This window comes from Euprymna scolopes, chromosome 26 (assembly GCF_053919585.1).
Source record: "Euprymna scolopes isolate OS-2025 chromosome 26, ASM5391958v1, whole genome shotgun sequence".
In the NCBI taxonomy this organism is placed as follows: Eukaryota; Metazoa; Mollusca; class Cephalopoda; order Sepiida; family Sepiolidae; genus Euprymna; species Euprymna scolopes.
The window spans coordinates 53,773,666-53,797,257 of NC_136507.1; the positions used below are offsets into that span (position 1 = coordinate 53,773,666).

Below are 23,592 nucleotides of genomic sequence, written 5' to 3' on the forward strand. Positions count from 1 at the left end.
GCACGAGGCTGCTTCCTAACTGACTACGACATGATCGTTCTAAAGTCTAATTTAAACAAATATTGGTTGAGTCATTCTTTTAAATAATTAAACTGTCAATTTTACCTATAGTTTAATATACTTTCATGTTGTTGTTCATCATCCAACAACTCATTATTCTCAGGTCGCCGCCAGGCTTTTATAAACGACGATGCACCAATAAAGAAAATATAATCTGAGATCAAAGAGAGAAGAGTGAAGGGGAAAATGGACAATGTAACAAGTTTGCGGGAATCGCGACAAAGTACATGACTGTGTGTGCTTTTGTCTGTTATGTGAATGTGTTTATACGGCATAATTACGTTGACACACCGATTCTCGTAAGATCATTGACGTTAAGCAACGTTGGACCTGGCTAGTATTAGATGGGTCACCATTTAGGAATTCTAGGCGCTGTATGTGCTTTCCGCTTATCTTGGCATTGTTTCTAGTCGTCCTGAACTTTCACTTGCCACTGGTATCTAAGAATGCCGAATTAGGAGAGGTGTGATCGGAGATTGCGCAACTCTTGCTACAAAAATTTAACGCGCAGACAACCTTGCAGTAGGTATCCATAGTCTGGTTAGACTGGTTGAAGCTAATGTGTATGTGTGTGTGTGTGTGTGTGTGTGTGTGTGTGTGTGTGTATGGGCAATAACATATAATATTTCTGTGATTCCACAATGAGAGAAGGAATTTTGCAACGCGCGTGCATAGCTTAAAATGAAATAAGTTTTTTTTTTGGGGGGGGGGCTCTTCGGTAGAATCCAGTGATTTTTTTATGTTGTTCTGCGATTATGTTGTCACGTGATCCCACGATTGTCGTCGGCCATCAGTGTTGTTTGTCTCGCATCTGCTTCTATCTCTCTCCTACACCACTGCCATCACAACCACTGTCGAGTCCCCGAGTGTCTCTATACCATCTCCGCCACTGAAACAACCCCTCTCCCACACCCCGATCTGTCTTTGGTGAAGCTTTTTCAATTTGCTATTTTTTTTGTACATTTTTTTCCTTTTGTTACACAATGTCCATTCTGCTTTTGAAAAACATTCATTTATAAAACATTTATTGACGCTGAATAACCTTATAAATTATCATCATCATATACACATATGCACACATACATACACATATGCACACATACATACACATATGCGCACATACATACATATATGCACAGGCAACACAGCATTAGTAACCTATATTTTGTCTACCGTTTTTGCTCAACCAAACATTGTACTTTCTTCGACCATGTCTCATACAGTATTTAAATAACACTTTCCTCGAATCCATTATTCGAGGAATCTGCGGAGATTAGTGCGCTTTTCCGAGCTATACAGGACCAACTAGTAACCGAATGCATAGCTTTTCGATTGCGCATTCTTTTCAAAAACAGTCACTTTCTCGACCTGTCTTCCAGATTGTGAAGACCAGCAAGCATTACTTCTCGACCTATTCTTGATAACACTACCCGAGACTTGTGTGGACTCGAGGACTAATGGACTCGGGAATGCTGATCACGTTAAACCTCCGACTTCAAACAGAAGCGCCGTTACTCAAAACAACAAGATACTGCTAATATGCTGATCGGAAATTTCTCTGAGATTTCATCAAAAATGCACCTTGATATAAATCTTTTTCACTCCCTACTGAACAGTTGGCAGGGGAAGTAACTGAATAAGACAAATTAAACTTAGAAGCATTTGTTCCGACAGGCCCCACTCTCCCCAATGGTTCACTTCTGTGATTATGCTACTGCGAATGAGCATCAAGCATTCCGCCGTTTCAACCGTCATAAGTCATTTACAAATATAAACAATATAGCAACAAGAAACCACTGTAAAAGGTAATAAACACAGTTAAGATTAGATATACTGAGATCATTAGAAAACGTATCAAATTTCAGAAATTAAGAACTTGTGATTTCTAGAAACTCTTTGATAATCAACAATACCCACTATCTAACCACCATGATGCTACCAAATAAAGCTGAACTGCTTGTCCAGTGGATAGCCTTAAACAACATCTTTGACGCTACTATTTACTCTCACCCTAATTTTCCACTTCGAACGGAAACTACACTCGATGATCTAATCATCACTCTTTTCAATGTCTTTGATATCATATTTTGGACCAGACCATATCCTTGGTATAATAATAACGAAATGCTCTTCTGAGTTGGTATTTGTGGTTTTCAAACTCTATAATAAATATCTTGTTGGAACTTATTTCACTGATATCTATAAACTTACTTCTCTAGTACTAGTTTTGAAGAACTAACCTGTAAAATTATCATCCCATAAGTCTCCCTCCCTCTTCGATATAATCCTTGAATCAGTAACCAATCTTCCTTTTTTTTTCCAAACAGTATGGATTTAGATAATCACGTTCTACTTCAGATATTCTAACGACCATTGCCACACACTGAGTAAGGCAGATGAAGCTAGGGCGTTAACGTTCGACATATCAAATGCCTCTGACCAGGTTTAGCTTGAAGGTCTTCCTTATGAAAAATCAAGTCGTACGACATCACTGGACGAATATTTGATATAATCATGTCTTTCTTTAAGTAAAAGAAAGATCGGCGTCGTTCTCCATTGTCGTATATGTCATATTTGAATATGCAGGTAAACTGTAAAAACAAAAGGCACACACCGGAGTTAAAATGAAAAACATCGCATTCTTCGAGATATAGAAATACAAATTGACAAAAGCAACCAAGCAATAAGACCAGTGTTGCTAAGAATCAACAAGAAAAAAATGTCCAGTTGTAGATTTGTCGTGTCAGAAGGTCATACGGTCAGACGGTCATACGGTCACAAGGTCATACGGTCATAGATGGCAGAAAAAAAGGGAGTCAGGAAACATCACAATAGTGTAGGCCTGCCCTAGTGATTGATACTTAGACCTTTATTATTTCTTATCTTCATAAACCTCTTCTCTGATGCAATCGCGCCCAAAATGGGTATATTTGTTGATGACACAATGTTCTATTCTAAACATGCAGACAAATGGAATGCACATATTTTTAAGGCAATGGCTGAATTCTTTAAAATGGCTCATATAAAATGGATAGTAAGATTTAATACTATCTCAAATTTTAGCTTTTTTCTTTTAACAATTATATATTTAAAAATAACTTCCAACCACCGATTGCCGTAGCTGTACCGGTTAAAAAATGATCTTGCCACTCAAATTCTAGAGAAGATTACATACGTCGTTGCTAGCGAGAAATCAATGGTAACCGGCTGTTGCGATAACGCAGAATGATTTGCAATAGTTATCGAAAGAAGTTATTTGACAAATCCTAGATTTCGTCAACCCAAAAGTCCTCAGGGAGTCAAGAAAACTAAACAAATATAAAATACTTGCTAGAGAGCTCAATGGAATAAGGAACACAAAGGAAGTTATTGCGTTACTAATAATTGTAAGAACGCTATGAACAGTTTTCGAAATCTTGAAAATAAAGATAAGAATTCAAGGTGATGATCGACATCATACAACGATGAAAACAGATGACATGTTAAGGTAAATCTTCAAAGGCCGAAACCAATTCAAAAAACAGGCAACACCCACCGAACACAGGTTAGTTAGAATAGAGATAAAAACAAAAAACATAAAAAGAATATTGCAAGAATCCAAGAAAATGAAAACTACCAGGATGACCTCAATAAAAATAGGTAGAAAGACAGAGAAGGGAGAGCACCATTCAGACTTCCATTAAAAGGGCGCAGAGAGTACTGGAATCTTGTTGATGGGCTTATTGCTACTTAAATTCCAGAGAAATTTAACAGTCGTTATTAGCAATAACACAATAGTAAACAGATGTGCGATAAAGCAAGGTGATATGAAACGGTACCGAAACAAGCGGAGAGTACTGGAAATCTGAAGAGACCTAATGTCGATCAGACTCTAGGGAACACCAGTTGAGTAATCACTGATAACGACTTGTGTAAAGAATAATCGATTCGGTAGTACATCTACTAAAATTAGGACAATATAGAGAAGATTAGCACGGTCTCTGGCGAAACGTGCCATATTTGAAAACAGTAAACATAGATTCGGTGGACAAAGACACGAAACACTAAACCCTATTAAAAATAAATGCAGCAAACTAGTTCAAAAGGAATATAAAACCTGACACGATTGTGTTTGAAATGTATTCCGGTAATACTTGTGCAAGCGACTACACTTTGAATATGCAGACAAATTGTAAAAACAAAAAACACATACCGGAGCTAGTATTGGAAAATGAAAAACAGTATTCTTTGGGATATGGAAATACAAATTGACAAACGCAACCAAGCAATAAGACCAGTGTTGATAAGAATCAACAAGAAAAAATGTCGAGTTGTAGATTTGTCGTGTCAGAAGGTCAGACGGTCAGAAGGTCAGACGGTCATCCACACTGGACCCTTCCAACCACCCCCTGTCTGACTTTCCTATGCGGACAGACGCCACGCTAGACGATCTGAAAATCATCCCTGCTCATAAAAAACCTTGACACTTCAAAAGCATGTGGACCCGATCTCATCTCAGCTGTGCTATTAAAAAAATGCTCAGCCGAAGTATCTCCAGTTCTCTCTAAACTCTACAACAAATGCCTTTATGAATCTTGCTTTCCGGGCTGTTGGAAAACTGCTTCTGTTGTACCAGTATTCAAGAATTCTGGCGAAAAGACTGACCCATTAAATTATCGACCCATTAGCCTCCTCCTACTTTTTGCCAAAATATTTTAGACCTTAATTAACCATGCTCTAGTCCATCACCTTACAGATGCTAAACTTCTGACTGACCAACAATATGGATTTAGACAAACTCGTTCCACAGCAGACATCCTAACTGTAATCTCTGAACGTATATACCATTCACTGGACAAAGCGGGGGAGGGCAGAGCGGTAGCTCTAGATATATCTAAGGCTTTTGACAGGGTATGGCATGAGGGTCTCCTCAGGAAAATTAGATCATACGGTATCACTGGTAGAATACTTAACATAATTAAATCCTTCTTAGATAAGAGAAAAATCCAGGTTGTCCTCGACATTCGTGCATCCAAACAATATGATATAAATGCGGGAGTGCCTCAGGGATCTATCCTTGGACCTCTATTGTTCCTGATATTCATAAATGACCTCCCCGACAAAATTGCCTCTGAGATGGGTATATATGCTGATGACACTACACTCTATAACAGGCACGACAGGAAGACGAATGAACACATTTCTAAAGAAATGGCAGAAACACTAGAGGAAGACCTCCGATCTGTAGTGGAATGGGGACAAAAATGGATGGTCACGTTCAATGCCGCCAAGACTAAACTAGTTTAATTCAATAATTACAAGAAACCTTCTCTACCACCTATAGCAATGGCCAACGACTCTTTATCTGAGAGTACATCTTTCAAACTCCTTGGCCTAATGTTCACAGGAAACATGAGTTGGAACAATTACATTGAAAGCATTGCCAGGGCCGCTGCAAGAAAGGTAGGCTCTCTCTACCGTGCTAGACAACTACTAACACCCGAAAGTATCCTGTACCTCTATAAGGCCACCATTCGCTCATGTATGGAGTATTGTTGTCACATTTTGACCGGTGCATCTGCTACTAGTCTCTCGCTCCTTGACAAGGTTCAAAAGAGAGTCGCAAACCTGATAGGCCCTGAACTGGCATCTAAGCTTCAGCCTCTGTCCCATCGACGAAATGTTGCATCCCTCTGCCTGTTCTACAAGTATTTTAGTGGTGAATGCTCTGACGAACTGCAAGCACTTGTGCCCCCAAGACGTGAGCATCCTCGACAAACCCGACAGGCTGCTAAATCCCACCCCCACACTGTAGAGATCCCTAGATCTTTCTACTCCAATAGTTTCTCCCCCAGAACCGCTAGACTTTGGAATTCCGTTCCAGGTCCCTGCTTCCCCAACAGTACTGACGTGCAGAAGTTCAAGTGTAACGTAAACCGACATCTTGCTGCCCAAATCCCTACATAGTACCCCGGTAGTTGTTGCCCCGATAGTAGCCCCCTACACCAAAGTGGCAATTTGCCTTGTTTGGGGTGAAAATGTAATTTTAAAAAAATAGATGGTAGAAAAAAAGCTAAGTAAATATATGGAGCTTACTAGAAAGATGAAGAGGATATGGAACACGAAGAAAATTGTGATATGAATAATTGTGAGAACAGTAGAAACTGTTCCGAAAAAACTTGGGAAAATTAAAATCAAAGAGAACATTGACATTATACATGACAAGCACTGATGAAAACGAATAAAAAAATTTTTTTTTAAATCCTCGAATGCGGAAACCAACCAATAGGGTCAGATAAAGCCAACCAATCACACGTAAGTTGAAATAGGATAAGGCTACATAAACACAACTAGAAATATAAAAGATACATGAAACCGATGAAACTAAAACTGTCAGGTTAGGTATATAGTAATAAAAGCCATAATTTCATCCTAAGCTTCCGTTTCATCAGCACTTCCAAAATAGTCGTGAACGATCTGGGAGAATTGATAGAACGAGAAAAGAAAATACTATCCATACCTCCACTGGAAAGACTCGTGGGGTACTGGAATTTTTGTCATTGTAATTCCAGGGAAAATCAACAGCAGTTACCAACAAGGACTCAACGGTAAACTGCTGTTGCGAGAGTGCAAATGATTTTAAACTACAGTGAAATGAAACAGAGATTATTGAACATCTGGAGTGATTGAGACTAGGAGTCAAACACCCGCTTTTGCTAATGATTGATTACTGATAATGACGTGTGTGAGAATTCCTTGTGACTAAACAATAAAGCCGTATAAAGTCGAATGACTACACTAATGCAATCGTATTTCGATCTCAAATTTCCTTTTGGTCGTTAGTTAGAATTTTTCTGTTGCTAATATTTCTTATGCATTCTTAAACCCAAACCCATTGCTAAATATTCTTATTCATAATTTTTTTATTTTATTTATTTATTTTTGGTTTTAGCCCTGGTTTGACTTCCTATCTTCCATTCAATCATCTTTAATGCATTAAATGTTTCGTAAATGTGTTTTTGAATTGAAATAACGTACGGTGTAAGGTATCAGTAACACTAATACCAGGGCTTTGGGGCTAGAAGCAAAATGTAGTATCTGTTCTGGTTCTGTACTTAGTCGTTTCTGTTCGCGGTTTTTTTTTTTAAACTGAGAATTTTTAATTTTGCCTCAATTGAGAGTGTCCTTATTTTAGGGGACTGGATCTTCCCCACATTATAAAAAGAAACACTGTGTCTTTGTGAGGAGGTAAGTAAATAGAAACACTAATGCTGTGTGTGGGGGAGGAGAAGAATACAATACATTCAATTCATTACAGCCCCAAACTAACATATTTATTTGTTAAACATCATCATCTCGTGACAAATATGGCCGACACTCGTGTCACGTAGACGTAGAACGCAAAACGTGTATTAACAGTATTTGTAAATCGTCTGTGTCTCATTAATGTAGCGTCCGGTAAGTCAAAATCTATTAAATTCGAATTTAGTTCCATAGCACCACTTTCACTTATGGATGTTGGCAATCTTCACGTGGTTCCCTTCTATAGGTACCTGATTCTAGAAAGAATCTGTGAAACCAAAGCCAACAACAAAATCAAACCTTTCTGATTTATACGAATTTACTTTATTTTAACCCAGAAGCACCGATGTCGATGTTTAATTGAATACGAGTTGAATACAGGAAAACAACATGGTCTCTGAAAGAAATAAACATTATACCAGTTGTGACAGGAGCAACTGGCCTAATAAAAAAGAACCTTCATAAATACTTAGAAGCAATCCCTGGAAAACCAAGCTGTAAGGAAATACAGATAGCAGCCATAAAGTGAACAGTGTCTATTCTTAAAAGAGCTGTCGGATATAAATTTAAACTGTAATAGAATCAAGTGTTAGCCCCAGGAGAGAGCCCCTTGATCTCTTCAAACTAACAAAAGTAAAATTAAAAAAAAAAGAAGAAAAATAGTTGCCATAGTAAAGAAAACAGCATTCGCTATCAATTAGAATTGTGACACTTCAATAAGCGGGCATTTTTCTTTATCGTATTGAATATTATAAAGTAAATTCTACAAAACCTGGCTGGGCGAGGTGAGCCTAATACTGTGCAATGCTCTAGAGTCTACCGTATTAGTCCTCCTCAGTTATCCCCCTCAGGGGAAACGAAGAAACCCTTTTAAACACATCTGCTTCGTTTATAGACAACCCCCAAGAGATTTTACTGCTTTTATCTTTTCCCCGCGTGCTTCCTTTTTAAGTAACTACCAAAGAGGGACTTCCATCACTATTAAAAAACTTAACTGTAGCTGTTGTCGTCGACCCCATTATTTTATAATGACAAAATATGGTTGACGTGCTAGGTTTTCTGAAAGAAGCGTTATACAATATGAAATATTTTCACATTAGAAATGTTTGGTACTTATGCAGTATAAGAACTGTGCTATTGTGGGAATTGCCTGGGCGGTTTATGTAAAACGCTGGATTAATTAAGTTTTCATTAAATTAGCTTTTTTTTACTGGCAGAAATAACAATTTTTTTTTTCATTGAAGAAAATGGTCAAAAAAAAAAAAACAACAACAATCACAAAATTTTCCTTCGCAACCTTCTGGCATTTTCCGTTAACTGTCCGGGCAATTTCGACAATAAAACGACCCTTATACTGCATGAATACATTTTTTTTTTATTATTCCTTTTATGCTAGTCTACAAACCATAACTTATCATCCCGTGAGGCCAGTTACTTCTAGCACTTCGCTTCCTGTAAAATACCCGACGCTCTGACCGGCCATAACTTAAAGTATTCGAATTATTTTAGACCATCAAAAATTCCAGTCAGCCAAATCCTTTACAACGCTTTTCACTAGTTGATGCAATTAATATCTTGTGCCAAACAGTAAACAAAGCACAACGTACATCATGTGTGTATGAGTGTGTATATGTGTGCGTGTTTGTGTGTGGAGGCAAGGAAGATCCATCCGTTTTTCACTCTGTGTCACGTGTTCTTTTTACAATTCAATTGTCAGCAATTTCTTTTTTTTTTCTTTTTTTTTATGTTTTTACTAATTCGTTGTGATGCTTCTTCTTCTTTTGCTGCTAATGAAATTTTTCTTTATTTCCATTTTTTTTTTCTTTTTGTAAACAATTTGAATGTAATTAACATTGGCTAACAAACTTTTCATTATATTTTTAATCTAAAATCGTTTATTAAAGACAATGACTTTTTTTTCAGTTATGGAAGATCCTAATTTTGCAGAGTGAGAACCTAGTCATCTCATTTTAAAATGGAAGAATAATGGATTAATTGCAAGGAGGTCGTGGAATGAACAGCAAACTCGTTGAATGATTGAAGGATGTGAAGAGTGTAAGCTTAGTGAATGGCAAAAGTTAAATAATGAAAGGAGGGTAACGTGATCTCTTCTCTAGTTAGACTTAGCAGCCCTTGGATGAGCGAACCGATAGCTCGTCCCAAGTCCCGATGTCGGCGGAGGAGGCCGAGTCAGGATGTGATTCTGATAGCTATGTACTTTTCTGTCTCTGCCCCCCTTTTTTGGTTAAATATATTTCTTTCTCTAAGTTGTCTGTAATATCTAGTAAATGTTAATCTTTTTCATACGAATAAAACCTCTATTTTAAATAAAACTTGTGTTTCTGTAAACGAAAGACACTACATGAATGGTTACTGACAACAGATATGTATATGATATTATACACACGACATCACATGATAACACTAATAATCAATAATCTTATACGTTTATCCATCTCTCTCGGACACTAGCCCAGTCTAATACCAAAACCAGTGGTAAAATTGATAGATACATATACTCGCAATATCATATCCTACAGTTTTCTCTTCGTTCCGTCTTTTTTTTTTTTTTGCTGTGTTATTTTCGACCCTCATTTATGTGTTTTTTTTTGTTTTTTTTGTTTTTTTAAATATAATGTATTTGACGTAACTTATTAAAAGTTATATGTTATACTGGTGTTGTCCGGTGGAGATATATTGCTGGGTGAGCACTTAGTGAAAATAAAGATTTCTGCATTGCTATCAGCCTTCATAAATACCCACATACCCGTTTACCAGTAATCACATTTTTCTTGAATATAATAAGCCACTATTTTACCACTCGCAGGATCTGTGTGGGTTCATACTTTCTCTTTTTCCATTAGTGTTTAAGAGAACATAATAGATCCGGTGTCATAGTCCACGTCAATATTTCTATGATTGTCTTTCTATATTTGTATGTGCCTAAAATATGATTGTATTCAAATTGACAATTGACGCAATGGCACGATTATACAATGGACGGGTCACTTTAAAATTACTTGAAAATATTTATGATTCTTTCGTCATGACATTGTTAAAATATTTTTACTTATTGTGAAGTAAATAAAAAAATATGGACTATCGATATGTTTATTAACAATTCATTTAATTTCACGCGACGAATGTACAGGGTGGAATGATAAAATTATCGTCCTAGAAAAGACATGATTCCATTTCCGTTTGATGAAAACCGATTTTCTTTTTTCTTTTTGTTGCAGACCATCTAATAGTTGTCCAGTTGTGTACAAATTCCAAGAGCGATAGGAGCCTTCTATCATTTCTGAAAGTGACACAATGTTCAACGAGCGAGATCGTAGATGCGCTGCTGTACCACTCATGGATACTGATCCAAGTTATGACAACAGGACCATTGCCAGCACCCTCAAAATGCAAATCAGGATGGTTCAACGCTTGATGATACAGCTTAACAAAGTTTCCAGACACGGTTATGGTCTTTGATGTGGTTTCAAGCGAGGGCCATATCATGCCACCACACATCTTCAAAGTTGGCTTGAAAGTCAACACCAAAGTGTACCTGGATGTGCTGAAGCGTATGGTGATCCCCTTGTGCAATCAGGATGCCGCTGACAGACCCTGGGTGTGGCAGCAGCACTCGGCGCCGGCTCACAAGTCCAAAGAGACCCAGGTTTGGCTTCAGAAAGAGTCCTACGACTTTGTACTCTTCTCTCACTGATCCCCTTCCTCCTTCCTCCTTCCTCGACCGGAACCCGCTGAATTACTTCGTTTGGTCATACGTCGTGAACATCACTAACATGACCTGCCACAATACCAAGGCCAGCTTGATCACCGCCATTCGCCGAGTTTTCGCCGAGCTCGCGCCGGCGCTTGTGGAAAAGACATGTTCCCAGTTATTATCGAGGTGGTGATTGAAGTTGAAGGCGGATGAATTGAATATATGTCAGTTCTACGACATAAGCAAGTTACCCGAATTGATTTTTTTTAATAAAAGCTTTAAAATAAAGCTGTAGTGTTGTTTTTTAGGGTGATAAATTTATCGTTCCAACCTGCAAATACAGACACAAAGTTGAAGACTTCAGTTAATTTTCAACTTTTTCATTTGTTTCGACGGTTGACAAAATAAAGCAACTGTTTATGACTTTTATTCTCGAATGACCTTCACCTCTCCAATTTTTGCCATTTTATTGTTTTATTTTAAATCCATACACGTATTTATTTATTAAAAAAACACATCTTTTTCTACAGATGAAACAAATATCTATACCTAATATTCTGCGACAATTTACTGTGTCTCTTTTACTCGCCACTATGTAACTGATGAATTACGATATCTGAAAATTAAACAAAAAATGCAAGAACGTAAAATTCAACGATATTTTTTTGCAAATTCTATTAAAACAATTATTTAGTTCGTATATTAAATGCAGCCTAATTTAACCATTTTGTTAATTGAAGTAAAAAATGAATTACTTCGTGCTTATTCGAAGTTTGAAAGTAATTTGATAATACAGTTTAACTGTCGAATAGAAAATTATTTAAACTGATTTTAAAATTCTTAGCAAATCCTAATCTAATGAAAAATTGAAAATTTGTAATCTATTTACATACAATCGTTATGTCAATGGAGATTAAGAACAATATTATCTTAACTAACAGTTATGGTTTTATAAAAAATTGGTTCAGATAGTAATTTATTAAATACACCGAAGATACTGCCACTTCTACTGCAAAAAGGTGGGCTTCTTCTATCGAGCAAGAAAACTTCTCAACCTGTATCTGTACAAAGACACCATTCGCCCATGCATGGAGTATTGTTGCCACATCTGGACTAGGGCATCTACCACTAGTCTCTTCTTTTGGGCGGAGCACATATAAGATTCTCTAACCTAATAGAGATCCTACACTGTCTACAATGCCTCATAACCTGTCCCATCACCGCAATGTTGTATCCATGTGCTTGTTTTACAAGTACTTATACCGAATGCGTTTCGACGAACTTGCTATACTTATAACCCTCAATGCAAATATCCTCAACAAACTCGATCAGCAGCATAATCACACCCCTTCACTATAGAAATCGTCCTGGTAACTTAATACTCCAACAGCTTATTTCCTAGAAACGCTTGCTTTTTGGCGACCCATCGCTGCTCCCCGTTTCTCCAAATGTACGGACATACAGAAATTTAAATAAAATGTGAACAAACATCCCGTTGCAGAACTCCACACTTAGAATTTAAAAAAAATCCGATTACTAATTTACTGTATCCCTTTGCCTTCCGAGTGCAATATCGTTTGGGGCGAACACATGCAAAGAAAATTAGTTAAATGTAATTTTCAAAATACTATTTAATTCAACAATAATTAATAAAAGGCAATTAAAACATCAAACAATAAAAAAATACAGAAATATGCGAAACAAAACGGAAACTAAAACAGTCTTGAGCAACGCCGAGTATGTTTAATTAGTATTCTATAATTGTTTCTCCCTTTTCTGAACACTGCTCAAATCTAATAAGAATAATCTAGCATTGACAATGGGGGTATAGGTGTAGAATATCAGATATATATATATATATAGATATATATATATATATAAACAAACGAATGACGTTAACAGTATAGCGTGTGTCGCTCAGGTTAATAAGTACAACAAAAAATGGAAGTGAAAAGTGCAATCGTTATGTCAGAACAAAACACAGGATATTTATAAATTCACAAAGTTATTAAATATGATTTTTTTTATATGTGAATTCGTCATTTGTATGTATAACTTCAGAAAGATAATGTGTTTTCCTGTGTTGAATGCAGAAAAGAAATTAACGTAATACATGGGTGCATATAGTTGCCTTTTTTATTCCAGTGGATGAGTATGTACAGCATTCATGGAAGGAAGTTGATAGCAAGTTTCATTCTTCCTTCCTCTACAACTGGGCATCGGTTGAAAATATGTTTCGTCCTCTTTTTTGACTGCTTCTAGCTTTTGCTTCTATGTAAATAAACTTAATTAAAAACCATTGCGGGTAGTTAAGTAAGTTTATAATAATTATTAATGCAATGATTGAAAAAATAAACGTGATGTAATAGTGATGTAATGCTTGTCCGAATCTGCTTAGTTAAGAGAAGAACAGACAGTTAAAAACGCATCTCATGTCTTTCCTTCAATTCTTAATGCTTTATGCATGATTATTATAAGAATTTTATATTTTCATTTGGGCAGCGGGACAGCACTACTGTAAGAGGAAAAGTAAGACGTCTCCTTCCCTTCGCTAGTCTGTGGGAGAACTCATTTGATCCCCCAATCAGGGTAACGTGAGGTAACGGAAAGCAGGTGACTGATGTAATACGAAAATAAACAGAAATAATTATGGTCATGGTCTCGTATGTCGTTGTGCTGAGCAGAATATACCTCTGGGTACAACAGTCAGGACAATCGTCCAGTATGGGCACTGCTCGGACAGAAAGAAACTGCAAACTACTGTCTGTACAACAGCAAAGAAAGTTATCGCAATACATCAAACTCTGTGTTCGAGAAATAGCATGAATAGCGTTCTGAATCAGAACCATTGGCTCGATAAGAATTACCATGATAGAGAGGTGGAACCTGATCGTCATCAAACTATTCTCTGACAACCAGCAAAGAATAACGCGAAAAATTGAGGGTAGAAGAAGCAGATGACATCGAGAAACAAACGTTGATAGTATGAACACCTGGGCAACATAAAAACATGATGAACAACAATGAATTCATGAATGTCTCGAAGGACAGGGATGGATGGTGAGCTTTTGTCGGGGGTGGGGGACCAAAAATACTCAACAAGAAGGAGGAGAAATTTTAAATGTCTACAACGAACATCAACAGAAAAACTAAAGGACAATAATGCATGTGTTTTGTGTTAATCTTTTGAGTAATGCTACATATTTATATATCTGTATCATGAGCCGTGATATGGATAAGATAGACGATGGTCTTTTGTCTTTGTGTAACATGACTCACACTAATAAGTAAAACTAAAAAGCGAAAAGTGTGAAGAGTAAAAACCTAAAAACATATTTATATTTTCAAAAAGCTACAAAATATGAAAAAGTGTGTGAATTGTTCATTTGTGCATGTAAGTTCAGACAGTTTAATTGTTTTCCTTTATTTGTAGAGTAGAATCAAATAAATATTCGAAAGATTCGTGCGCATGCGTTTGACTCATTTGTTTTTCACGGGTCAAATGAATTTTAGCCCGTGCACGCAACTGTAGACAAGTCAGGTGGCTTCTTATTTTTATATGTTTGTTGTAAAGCCTCAATTTGGACAAACATACGACAGCTTTTTAGATATAATGTTGAATCATATCTTATTAGTTTCTACTCGTTCAATAAGCCTCCCCAAGGTCCCAGTCCTCTTTGCACTCATTCAGCAGAGGTCTGGCTAGTGCTTTCTCTCCTTGGGGTTTCCATCCTCCTTGACCCTCTTCACTTATTTGGTGTGGTGCCAGTTTATGGTGACACACACACATAAAAGGGGGGCGGAACGAAAGGCCGCATGGGAGTACTTTACCATTATATAGTCTCAGTTTTCATGATTCTATGCGATGTTCCTTTGTGTTTTACATCTGTAGCCGTTTTTTCCAGATTTTGTCTGTAGTTTAAGTGTGGTGTTAGTCTTCGCATTCAATAGTTTTATTATTATTATTATTATTATTATTATTATTATTATTATTATTATTATTATTATTATTATTACATACTTTTCTACATATTAATCTTTGGGGAAAAAAAAGCAACATTGTGGTCATTCGCGGGCCTTACCGAATCGAGTAATCGTTCTTGATCCGTAAAATAAGTTATTACTGAGTTTTATTTTCAGATATTTTCAAAGCAAAGAAAACTAACACGATATTTGCCGCATAAAATAAATAAAATCTGTTTTTGCTGTTTAGAACTGTTTACGTTGTTATCATGTTTGTTTTTTTTATCTTTTTATTTATTATTTCCAGCTTCTGAAGGAAAAGCATTTAATGGTGCGTGTTGGCGGCGGCTGGGACACTCTTGACCATTATCTCAGCCATCACAGTCCGACGAAAATTTTGGAGTTTAAACGCAACGACCAAGTGAAGACGCCGACCACCAGCCCTAAACATGATCCAGACACGGGCGAGACGGCCGCCACGAACAACACGAGCGGTGATGAGAAATATCTTGTCATATCGGGAAAGTACAAACGCAACTAGATACAACTTCCGGGTCCCAAAACCACAACCAAAAAGATAAAAAAACAAAACAAAACAAAAAAACATGTCAATCATCCTGTGATATTTATTTATATTTCCTCACCCCTGACCTGTTTATAATCCCAACCTCTACAACCAAAATAAAACGACTACGAAAACGCTAGACAATTTTTTACGCGTTAAAAAAATGAAAAAAAAAAAAGAAAACAATGATTACCCGTGGTTTGGTAAATTCCGTTTTGTACAGTTGCAGACAATGTGAATATTTATTGTTTGGTTCTTTGATACGACAGGGTCGCGTTCGAAAAGTTTCCTTTTATTTTAGGATCACAAATGGACTGTAATACTTGAACTTAGTATTCAACAAATACTCGGCAGCATGAAGCCTTCTGTTATGATCTTCAAAGTACGTGGTTCACTTAGCCGACATAAAAAGGGGGCAACAATGCTACTTATAAGTGATAAAGCTCGCATATTCTAGTTACTGTATCAGCCAATCCAACCATGATACACCTTCAAAATTAATTTCTAATTTCGAAGTGTCTCGATACATTGAAGAAGTCATCGTGAGTAAAAAGTGGGACTTGGTTGAAAAACAACTTGTAACTCTTGTTTCCTTTATTTTCTCCTTTGGTTCTTACGTTCTGTAAGCGATGTTTTTGGTAAAGGGAAAAGAATTGTTGTTTTCAGGATCGAAGTCTATCTAATTATCAAGCATTTGCCGTTGGCTAGTTTGAAGTAGCATTTTCTTTAGCTCCTCATATCAAGTGGCTTCATGCATTGTCTGGAGCGATTTCCAAAAAGAAATTGATTCACTACTGACACAAGAAAAATGTCGGCATATGTTTATTACGTAACTCTTCGAAACTTGCAAGTAGTTTCTGAAAGTTTTGAATTGTTCATTAAAAGGTATTTTCTGTTTTAAAGTCTAATGGTAAATCAAGTATTATTGTTCATTTGTGCACCTGAGCCAATGAAAAATAACTTGCCTGTGTGCACGCGCCCCGTATTTAAGTAACCAATTGTTTTTATTATTCATAAGAAAATAGTGTATGCAATAAAATGGAGAAGAACAGTGCACCCCTTGAAGTATGGAAGCCCAATAAAGTTAGAATCTTTAATATTATATGACGAGAGTTGATTTATCTTTTTTGTTTGAGAAAAAAAAAAAAAAAAAAAAAAAAGAAGCATTTATGCTACAAACAACGACGATTTCATTTTTATTTTTAAAAGCTTTTGAATTTTTCCGTTAAAAGCGAAGGCTTTTTCAAAATCATAAGTTTTTGGAAACAACCAGAAATTAAAAAAGATACGACAGTATGCAAATGCACACCATCCTTCTCATTTACTCGCGTTATCTCTCTTATTTCTTTATATATATATATATATATATATATATATATATATATATATATATATATATATATATATATATATATATATATACTAGTAAAAGTACCCGTCGTTGACTGGGTTCAAAAGTAGCCTACAGAAAATGGACTCTGATTTATGAAAGTATGATAGGTTATGAAAAGAAAGGGTTGTAAAGAGATAGCTTCGAATTTGGGGGTATCAAACCAAAGCAAAATATGATGAAAGTAAAAATAAAATAGATAAACCCCATAATTTATTATACCATACCTGTTCACACTGAAACACTTATCACAATATTCTGTGGATCTATATTAAAAAAAACTTGTTAAACTTTGTGACATATTTCCATTCTATGGAGGTCAGGTGCGAACGAACACCCCATAATTTTATTATACCATATTTCTTCAAACTGAAACATAATTATCAAAGTATACTTACGCAGATAGATATGAAAAGTCTTTAATAAAGTTTGTGCCTATTTCCATTCTATGGAGGCCAGGCGCGAACGCTGACCACACAATTTTATTATACCATCCCTATTTAAGTTAAAACATACTTATTAAAGTATTCTTATGTACATCTATATCAAAAACACTTATAAACGTTTTTTTTTTTTTAATTTTAAAATTTTTTATTTCCATACTTTGTGAAGCAGGCGCGAACGCAGACCCCACAATTTTAATGAACCCCCATTCTGCCAGATAAAACATACCCGTTCCTGTGTCTCGATACATCTATCATTATATGTAATCAGTTTTTAAAACTAGTCAACCATATAGGAGCCTATGCGTGACCACACACACACACACACACACACACATAGCTTTATATATATATATATATAAATTGTATGTGCTTTATATATATATATATATATATACATATATATAATGTGCGTATATTATGTATATATATATATATATATATATATATATATATGCCAGAGCAGTATATAAGAAATTTATTACTGTGAGTCCAGAATGAGTTTACATATTGTTTCAACTAGAGGAAGATCCTCAAAGAGATGAAATATCCAACTAGTATCGTCAGAATTCATTATACATATACATATATATATATATATATATATATATATATATATATATATATATATATATATATATATATATATATATATATATATATATATACATAATACATTAATTATCTCTCTCTCTCTCCCTCTCTCCCTCTCTCTCTGTGTCCGGCGTTGCCCGGTATTAAATGTAACGCTAAATTTCTTTTAAAAAAATCAAGTAAAAAAAAAAACAGAAAGAAACTCGGACATGTGCATGGGAGTATTATGCTTTTTTCTAAACAGTTCACGTCATGTAAGTAAAAAACATAAATAAATACTCGAGCTGAGATCGAAACCCAAACCCAGTGAATCTAGTAGACCATTAGACCAGCGTACCACGCTGTTTCAATGGTGTTTTCAAAGTACTTGCCCTTGACATAAGTAATTTGTAATGTGGACTATTTACGCACGCACATTTGCAAAAGAGTTAATAAACATAAAAATCCGATGACTCCCACGTACCAATTTTGATCCCTTTACAGCCCTTTTTCGGATGAAAACGGATAAAAAAAAAGTTTTACATATGTCTTAATATCCCACATACCATATTTCAAGTCTGTAGATAAAAAAATTCCTTGTGTATAAAGGTTGAGAAGTGTCCTCATACATGTAATACGCATTCTCACTTTTAGTACATGTACATTAAGACTAACCGGAACGTAAGGGGCAACTGTAAATTAGTAGCCAGAATTATAGGAGCATCCTAAATGTGGAGTTGTGCAAAGTGTGTGCGTATATGTATATATGTGCGTATATACATATTATGTATATATATATATATATATATATATATATATATATATATATATATATATATATATATATTATATATACAATCAAAAAAAAAAAATGGGCCAAGAGTGAAAGAAGGAAGAAATCAATTTTTCAATATTTTTTCCATGAATTTTTGTTAATTTTAACTGAAAATTTCTATTTTGCAGATCATTATTATTATAGCATATAATAAATAGAAAAAATAATCCTAAAAATAGTAAAGTCGCATCTTGGCGAGGATATAAAACACCGAATTGCAGGATTAAGGCAGTTCAAAATAACTTACAAGCAGATTTTTGATATTTTAAGAAAAGAAAATGTGAAAACATCTCTTTCTGCAATGAAGCAAATTGGTCAAAGGTTCAAAGTCGAACGCTCGGTAAAAAGAAATCTGGATATTTGAAGGACGACCACAGGCTTAAATTAACTATTTTGAATGATCGAAAGAAAACTTATGTTGACCATAGCAAAGAATTCACAACAGGGGCTGGAAATTCTCTTTCTAGATATACAACATCTAGACGAATGAAAGAAATGGGATTTTCTTCTAAAAGGTCTGCAAAGAAGCTATTTTTTTTTATCTAAGAAGAACATCAATGATAGAAAGATATTTTTCTCGTGTTATGGCAAGAAAGATGCAGATTTGTTCAGGAATGTTTTCTGATCAGATGAATCAAGATTTTGTCTTGTTATCGATCATCCCGACGATCCTGAACGGTGCAATCGAAGAACTGGAGAAAGATTTTCGCCGAGTTGCATAAAAATGACAGTTAAATACGGGAATGGAGGGATAATGGTATGGGGAACTTTTACTGCAGCAGGAGTTGGGGGATTTATTAGATGTGAGAAGTCAATCAATGCAAAGGAATATATTCGAATATTAGAAACAGGACTGTTACCAAGTATCCAGAAGTTGGGAATTTCTCAGAACATTATTTTTCAACATGATAATGCCCCTGCACACACTGCTAAAGTCACAAAAATGGTTTTCTGATAATTGAATTGATGTTATGTTTTGGCCAGGTCAAAACCCCGATAGAACACTAATTGAGAATATTTGGTCCATAATATCTCGTGCATTTTCTTTTACCAAATGTACCGCCCAACACACACACACACACACACACACACACACACACACACATATATATATATTATATATATATATATATATATATATATATATATATATATATATATATATATATTAAAGAGGATTAGAACACCAGTCTAAAGAGCAGAGTTTATTTTAATGTATTAGTAAATGCATTAATACAATTAAAAGAAAACAGTGCTCGTTGTAATACAGATATATAATAAGCTCAATAGGCATACATATCCTAGAGCTATTTAATATATATATATATGTGTGTGTGTATATATATGTGTGTGTATATATGTGTGTGTATGTGTGCGTGTATATATATATATATATATATGTGTGTGTGTGTGTGTGTGTGTGTGTGTGTGTGTGTGTGTGTGTAAAAATTACAATTAAATTTACAAAAATGATCCAGGATGGTAAAACTAAAGTATATTATAAATATTAAAAAATTAATATTTATAAAGTAATCTCAACCAGATGTAAAAGCTCGATAGAACCAAATAGGAGATAGAGCTTATAATAAGGAAATATGGAAATTCAATTAACTTTCTTGAAGTTATATTTTTGGATTTTACCGTCATTGGATTATTTACCTTTCACCAGACTATCCATTCACGTGTAATCACCTTTTTCCTAACCATATTCCCTCTGCTTCACTATTTGTTATCAAGTAAGATCTTTGACTTACTTGCAGTTTCATCAAATACTTTTGTATGCAAAATCCGATCCCGCATTTTGCTAATTCCTACCCTCTGATGAGAAGGAAAGTATTTCTTCGAAACTTCACGGATTAAGGACTATCCACTTATCAAGTCTTTCCTTTTCAGATTAAATATGTTTTTAACTCTTTTTCAAAGTGTTTGTTTAACATGTTTTATTAACTGTTTGCCCTTATATATATATATATATATATATATATATATATATATATATATATATATACTTTCAATTTGTCTTTACATAAGCAGTAATTTGTTGCTACACAGTCGTGAGCATGTTTCGGTATTCTAGTATTTAGTAACTAGAAGACCGAAACATGCTTATATTAACCTCGTTATATTTCACTGGTTACCTTACCTTTGAAAAATAGCAACTTCAAAATTATATATATATATATATATATATATATATATATATATATATATATATATATATATATATATATATATATATATATATATATATATATATCACCGATCTGGTGCTGGTCAGGCTCATTGTTGCTTAACTTTTGGTGATCTGGCTAGAACTGGTGTGTCAACGTGATTATGCTGTATATTATAGTATATTATGTCATTTGCACGCTAAAATATTCCTCAGTTTTGAGATTGAGTTATGTTTGGAAAACAATGTAATTTTATTTGGTCTAATTCGCCATAATTTGCATTTACTACACCCAGTGGCCACTTGTTACAAACTTTCTACCATTTTCACCCTCTCTCACGAAATGATGTTTTACTCTCCTCGCTCTTATTCTATTCATCTTGTATAACTCTCGATTCATCCCACTTCTCTACCTCGCTCTCTCTCTCTTTCCCTTTCTCTTTCTCTCGCTATGTTTGTTAACAGTTCGGAGATAATAAAGAAATGAAAGAATTAATACAATATTTCGCTAGTTCATTACTGTCAGCAAATGTTGTTTAACCTGTGATGGAAGTGGGAAAGAGATAAAATAATATACAGCGAGCAGAAAGAGGCTAATATTTTGGATTTTTTTTTTCTTATGCATTTAACTGGATTTCAAAACTCACTTTTTTCTGATCCAAGCACACACAAGAAGCACGTGTGGGATTGCATGATACACGCCATTGAAATAAAGTGTTAAGATAAGACACAATTATGATTAAGTTTTGTTATAAATCTCTATTTCAAAAGATATCGACAACTTGTGAGTGCAACATATGTGTGTGTGTATGTGCGTGTATGTGTGTGTATGTGTGTGTATGTGCGTGTAAATATACATCCAAAAAACTGCGCGAATACACATACACAAATATATATTTCAATAAACATGAACAATCTTTTCCCTATATACACTAGTATTCCATGCTTAAGCAATCATAGGCTGAGGAAGTGATAATTTCCGCTGTTCGGGAGATTAGAACTCAGTAACACGTCCACTCTTAACTCCGTAAGCTGGCGCCTTTCCATCAGGCCAACAGTAATTAACACATGAATAGAAGGAAAGTACTTATGAATGCCATGTCGGTGGGCGTTCACAGTAAACAGTCAAAGGACATTCAATGACAGATAGTCTGAATGATGCGTTTGTACTAAAGTTGACCGATTTTCATAATTCCTTAGAATTAAAGGTGCTTTATATATATATATATATATATATATATATATATATATATATAAATATATATATATATATATATAATGCATGTATATATGCATGTATTTATATATACATGCATTTATATATATATATAAATATATATGTATTTATATATATACATATATATATCTGTGTGTGCATGTGTGTGTATATATGGATATATATGCATGTACACACACACACACACATATATGTATATATATATATATATATATATATATATCTGTGCGTGTATGTATGGATATAGATGCATGTACACACATATACATACGCACACACACACACACACACACACACACACACACACACACACACATATATATATATATATATATATATATATATATAATGAAATAGAATGGAGGTGGAAGGACCTGAATACTCAACGTTTCGCCTGATTTATGCGGATTACGTCTAAAAATGAAACGTAATAAATTAGAGACAATTGAATTGGGATAAAATAGCGTAGTACCATTATATCGCTCTCTATTCGTATTTTTAGACACCATCTTTCAAGGTACTACGCTATTTTATCCCAATTCAATTGTCTCTAATTTATTACGTTTCATTTTTAAAAGCTCCCTTCGTAATCTCGTTTCATTTTATTTACTTAATCTATCACAGTTATATTTCGAGACGCAATCTTTTAAATCTCTACGATATTTTAGCCCAATTAATTTTTTTCGTCTTCGTTTATCAATTTATTTACTTTATTTTCATTTTTAGACGTAACCCACTACGCTAGGTTACTCTAATTTATTTTAAAATGTAGATATGTAGATATGTATATAGATATCTAATTTTCATAAGGAAAACACGCTGCTCTCCCCCATCATTATATATCGCCTCAGATCCTTCGACTCCTTCATCAGTGCCCATTCCTCTTGAAAAGGCCCGCATAAATCGGGCGAACCGTTGAGCATTCAGGTCCTTCCACCTCCATTCTATTTCATATAGTCGGATTTAATCCAGCTCAACAATCATATATATATATAAAAGGCATGACAGGAAAACAGGAAAATGAACACATATCTAAAGAAATGGCAAAAACACTAGAGGATGACCTCCAATCTGTTGTGGAATGGGGACATAAATGGATGGTCACATTCAATGCTGCCAAAACCAAACTGGTTTCCTTCAATAACTACAAGAAACCTTCTCTGCCACCAATAGCAATGGCCAGTGACTCCCTGTCTGAGAGTACATCTTTCAAACTGCTTGGCCTAACGTTCACAGGAAACATGAACTGGAACAATTATATTGAAAACATTGCCGGGGCCGCTGCAAAAAAGGTAGGCTCTCTCTACCGTGCTAGAAAAATACTGACACCTGAAAGTATCCTGTATCTCTATAAGGCCAC

The 23,592-nt window shown here is 35.0% G+C and overlaps 1 protein-coding gene across 5 annotated transcripts in view; it reads left to right on the forward strand.

Annotated features, from left to right (window-relative positions):
* The window catches only part of LOC145248057 (uncharacterized), a 414,772-nt gene extending 398,084 nt beyond the window's left edge, over nucleotides 1–16,688 (forward strand). For all 5 annotated transcript variants that reach the window (XM_080109811.1, XM_080109812.1, XM_080109814.1 and 2 more), the window contains one exon: nucleotides 15,327–16,688. In XM_080109811.1, coding sequence (XP_079965937.1) covers nucleotides 15,327–15,560 — 234 coding nt within the window. In that variant the 3' untranslated portion in view covers nucleotides 15,561–16,688. The remainder of the gene's footprint in view (nucleotides 1–15,326) is intronic.
* Nucleotides 16,689–23,592: the final 6,904 nt, after the last annotated feature.